The 5,210-nt window shown below is 46.8% G+C and overlaps 1 protein-coding gene across 1 annotated transcript in view; it reads right to left on the reverse strand.

Moving 5' to 3' along the window:
* COPZ1 (coatomer protein complex subunit zeta 1) overlaps positions 1-2,137 on the reverse strand; it is a 28,453-nt gene extending 26,316 nt beyond the window's left edge. The window contains exon 1 of the mRNA XM_010373865.2: positions 2,039-2,137. Within this exon, the coding sequence (XP_010372167.1) occupies positions 2,039-2,056 (18 nt within the window). The 5' untranslated portion in view covers positions 2,057-2,137. The remainder of the gene's footprint in view (positions 1-2,038) is intronic.
* Positions 2,138-5,210: the final 3,073 nt, after the last annotated feature.

A 5,210-nucleotide genomic window follows, 5' to 3' on the forward strand; every position in this document is an offset into this window, starting at 1 on the left:
GAATTATCTGTCTTTAACATTCTGAAAGAGAGGAATTAAAAACTGTTATTCTTTTATCTGACGAGCATTTGAATATGTATGCATAGGAGATCTAAAGGAAAATAAAAGACAAGCTTCTTTGGAAAGAGGCCTGGAGTTCAAGCCAATTAAGGAAGGAGGCTGCAAGTTAAATTCCTACATTATACTACCTATCTACCTACACACACACACACACACACACACACACACACACCCCTCCAAATAGCAAAATAGGGCACTTTTGAGAGAAATTATCTGGTCCAGTTCTAAATAAGGGGTAACAGGTATTTTATTTGTTAGAACAAGCATAAAGCATCATATGGACAAGAGGGCTAATACACCCCTTGTAGCGACTACAGTTCTCATGTAACCAGAAAGGGAGAAATTAGCATCCTAGATCATACAGTGAGAATCCCTGGCCAGGCGCAGTGGCTCACGCCTGTAATCCCAGCACTTTGGGAGGCCAAGGCGGGCAGATTATGAAGTCAGGAGATCGAGACCATCCTGGCTAACACGGTGAAACTCCGTCTCTACTAAAAAATACAAAAAACTGGCTGGGCGCGGTGGCTCAAGCAAGCCTGTAATCCCAGCACTTTGGGAGGCCGAGACGGGCGAAATCACGAGGTCAAGAGATCGAGACCATCCTGGCTAACATGGTGAAACCCCGTCTCTATTAAAAAAAACACAAAAAACTAGCTGGGCGAGGCAACGGGCGCCTGTAGTCCCAGCTACTCGGGAGGCTGAGGCAGGAGAATGGCTTAAACCCGGGAGGCGGAGCTTGCAGTGAGCTGAGATCCGGCCACTGCACTCCAGCCTGGGCGACAGAGCGAGACTGTCTCAAAAAAAAAAAAAAAGAAAAATACAAAAAATTAGCTGGGCGTGGTGGCAGGCACCTGTAGTCCCAGCTACTCGGGAAGCTGAGGCAGGAGAATGGCGTGAACCTGGGAGGCGGAGATTGCAGTGAGCCGAGATCGCGCCACTGCACTCCAGGCTAGGCCACAGAGCAAGACTCTGTCTCAAAAAAAAAAAAATAAATAAATAAATAAATAAATAAATAAATAAATAAATAAATAAAATAATTCCTGGCTAGGCGCGGTGGCTCACGCCTGTAATGCTAGCACTTTGGCAGGCCGAGGTGGGCGGATCACTTGAGGTCAGGAGTTCGAAACCAGCCTAGCCAACATGGTGAAACCACGTCTCTACTAAAAATACAAAAAAAATTAGCCGGGCATGGTGGCACGCGCCTATAGTCCCAACTATTCAGGAGGCTGAGGCAGGAGAATAGCTTGAACCCGGGAGGCGGAGATTGCAGTGAGCCAAGATCGTGCCACGTGTGCACTCCAGCCTAGGCGACAGAGCAAGGCTCGGTCTCAAAAACAAATAAAAAGGATTCCTAAGGTCCAATGGGTAGAGAAAAGGAGAACAGAATAAGGAGTCTGGAAAAAATATTCCACAATCCATGCTAACTTTATCAGGTATCCCAGAACTTTAATGGAATACTGATTCTTTATCATGACAAACCTATTTAATAGGGATTAATAGGAAACCGAAGAGAAAACAGTTTCCTGAAAGAATGTGGCAGGGAATCAGCAATGGAGAGTCAAACTTGGGAAACCATCAGGAGCCTGTAACGACAAAACATCTGTATTCTTTTCTTACAATATGGGACGAGTTTGGTGGTTTGGGTAAATTAAAATTAGGATATGATCCACAATGCTAAAAATAAGGGGAAACCTGAAGAGTCCTAATCCAGTACGCTTACATGTCTGTGTATCCTAAGGAGTCCATGTGCTGCCTTTAACTTTCCACCGACTCTATGCCCTCTCCCCGGCAGGACTTCCTACTCTAAACCAAGGCTTTAGCTCCTACACTAGGCCACACACTTATTCCAAGGGTCGGCAGAACCGTCAGTCCCCAAGAATTACCCGGCACTCTCCTTCCCCGTCTCCCACTTCAGCTGAACCCCGACTCCCGGCCCCTGTGGACAGCACAGCATCTCTGCTGCCCCTCCAGCTCCTACCAAAATCAGCGCCTCCATCTTGCCCCGCAGCTGGTGCCGACGTGGAGCCGCAAAAGTAACGCCACCGCTGATTGGTCAAACGTCCCCATTAGGCCCTGCCTAGGATAAGGATCATTGGGTAAGACGTGCTCTGTTGACCAATTATTGTACTAACTTGCTTACCGGAAGCAGAGTGTCCAACCAGAAGGCACAGGTGTTTGATTGTCAGTTTGAATACTCAATAAAACGCCAAAACCTCACGACTTATTCGGGCGGGAGGGTCGGTGGGGGCGGGGTTGTTTCCATGGGGAACGGAGGAAGCGATTGTTAATTTTCAATTGGTAGGGCCGGGGACACGTGATATAGTCGGCCTGATTTAGCGATTTTAAACCCCACCCTCTTTAGGGGGCGCTGTGTCCCCTTAGCCTTTAACGCTGGCGCTTCCTAACAGGGATCCTGCCCTAATAATCCCTATTTTCAGCGCCCCCTAGGTCCATGATCTCTGTGGCTAGCCCTTCCCTCAGGCTCGCTACTCACTTCAGCATCCTCACAGAAAGTCTGCACAACCATAGAGTAGAGCCAAGAAAGGCCCAACATGTTAACTGCATAAACCAAGGCTGCCAGGAGATGATAGTCGCAGTAACAATCTCCGTAAGGTGGAGTTCCAGGCTTTGCTGGGCCTGAGGAACATGAGAAGTCAGAGTTTGTAAAAGCCAACTTTGGCTCAACGTGAAATCGTCTTTGGAGATGGAGTTGGGGGGACAAACGGGGAAACGGATTAGAATAAGGGAGGGTTATAGGGAGTAAGGTCTGGGGTTTTCCAATAGAAACAAGCCGTTGTGGCTGGGCGCGGTGGCTCAAGCCTGTAATCTCAGCACTTTGAGAGGCCGAGGTGAGCAGATCATCGGAGGTCGGGAGTTCGAGACCAACCTGACCAACATGGAGAAACCCCGTATCTACTAAAAAAAAAAAAAAAAAAAATACAAAATTAGCCGGGCGTGGTAGAGCATGCCTATAATCTCAGCTACTCGGGAGGCTGAGCCAGGAAACTCTCTTGAACCCAGGAGGCCGAGGTTGCAGTGAGCCAAGATCACGTCATTGTACTCCAGCCTGGGCAACAAGAGCAAAACTCCATCTCAAAAAAAAAAAAAAGAAAAGAAAAGGAAAGAAACGAGTCGTTGCAAAATGAGAAAAGAGAAGTTTACTGAATGCAAGGATTTCACAATAGGGAATGGTTTTGATGAAGCTTGGCTTTCCCCTATCCCTTGGTTTCCTGATCCCTGACTCCTCTTAGGGCAGGGACACCTATTGCCTTAATTGTCCTAAAGGGATTTTTTTCCCTCATCTCTGAAAATTATGTCCTTAGGAGCTCTCCAAGAAGAGATTCCAAACTTACCCAGGAATTTTTCTTTTTCTTTTTCTTTTTTTTTTTTTTTTTTTGAGATGGAGTCTCTCTCTGTCTCCCAGGCTGGAGTGCAATGGTGTGATCTTGGCTCACTGTAACCTCCGCCTCCCAGTTTCAAAGGATTCTCCCTGCCGCCTCAGCCTCCCATGTAGCTGGAATTACAGGTGCCCACCACCCCTGGCTAATTTTTGTACTTTTAGTAGAGACGGAGTTTTGCCATATTGGCCAGGCTGGTCTCCAACTCCGGATCTCAGATGATCCACCCGCCTTGGCCTCCCAAAGTGCTGGGATTACAGGCATAAGCCACCGCCCCCAGCCACCCAGGAATTTTTCTGAGAGTCGGAGCAGAATCAAAGAAACATATAAAACAATACAATACAAGGGCCCTGTGGCATGTGTCTGTAGTACCAGTTACCCCAGGGGCTGAGGCAGGAGGATGCTTGAGCCCAGGAGTTTGAGGCTGTAGCATACAGTGACTGTGCCTGTGAATAGCCACTGCATTCCAGCGTGGACAACACAGTGAGACCCAGTCTATATATAAAAACAAGATAAAATGAAAAAAATACAATGCAAATTATAGAGCTACAATGTACTATGAAGGAAGGTGAATTTCTGGTGGAATCCCAGGCATTAAGCCTTATATCTGTAAGAAGTGAAGGCTTGTCCTTTTATTCCTCAAGGAGAGTTGTTCAAACATTTACTGTGCCTGGCGTCACAGTCAGTGGGTTGTCATTGGCTTGGCAGTTTAATGATAATACTAACGTTTACTGACCACTTATTATGTGCCAGGCACGGTGCTAAATCTTTAAATACATTATTTAATAGATTTTTTAAAATCCTTATGAAATAGGTGGGCGTGGTGGCTCACGCCTGTAATCCCAGCACTTTGGGAGGCCGAGGCGGGCAGATCACCTGAGGTCAGGAGTTTGAGACCAGACTAGCCAACACGGTGAAACCCCGTCTCTAACAAAAATACAAAAATTAGCTAGGTGTGGTGGCAGGCACCTGTAATCCCAGCTACTCTGGAGACTAAGGCAGGAGAATCGCTTGAACCTGGGAGGCGGAGGTTGCAATGAGCTGAGATCCTGCCATTGCACTCCAGCCTCAGCAACAAGAGCGAAACTCCATCCCAAAAAAAAAAAAAAAAAAAAAAAAAAAAAAAATCCCGGCTGGGAGCGGTGGCTTACGCCTGTAATCTCAGCACTTTGGGAGGCCGAGGCGGGTGAATCATGAGGTCAGGAGTTCAAGACCAGCATGGACAAGATGGTGAAACCCCGTCTCTATTAAAAATACAAAAAATTAGCTGGGCACAGTGGCAGGCACTTATAATCCCAGCTACTTGGGAGGCTGAGGCAGGAGAATCTCTTGAACTTGGAGGGCGGAGGTTGTAGTGAGCCGGGACTGCACACTGCACTCCAGCCTGGGTGACAGAGTGAGACTCCGTCTAAAAAAAAAAAAAATCCTTATGAAGTAGATTATTAAACCCATTTTACAGATGAGCAACGTGGAGCTTAGAGCAGTTAAATAATTTGCTTAAGGCTATAGAACTATTTTAGCAGCCATATGTTTGAGCACAGGAGACTCTAAACCACGTTTTTATACAAAGTCCACTACTCTAATTTGTTGTACCGCCTCTCTTGCATCCCAGTCCTACCTCAAGGACTCTACATCAGTGCCAGATGTTCTACAAAGACCATAGGGAGGAAAACTGTGGTATGGTTGGTTCATGGGGATGGTTGGCTCTTTTTTCTGTGGAGTAACTGACAAATGTTAAGTCAGATATTGTTC

The sequence above is a fragment of the Rhinopithecus roxellana genome, chromosome 10 (genome assembly GCF_007565055.1).
Source record: "Rhinopithecus roxellana isolate Shanxi Qingling chromosome 10, ASM756505v1, whole genome shotgun sequence".
NCBI classification, from domain to species: Eukaryota; Metazoa; Chordata; class Mammalia; order Primates; family Cercopithecidae; genus Rhinopithecus; species Rhinopithecus roxellana.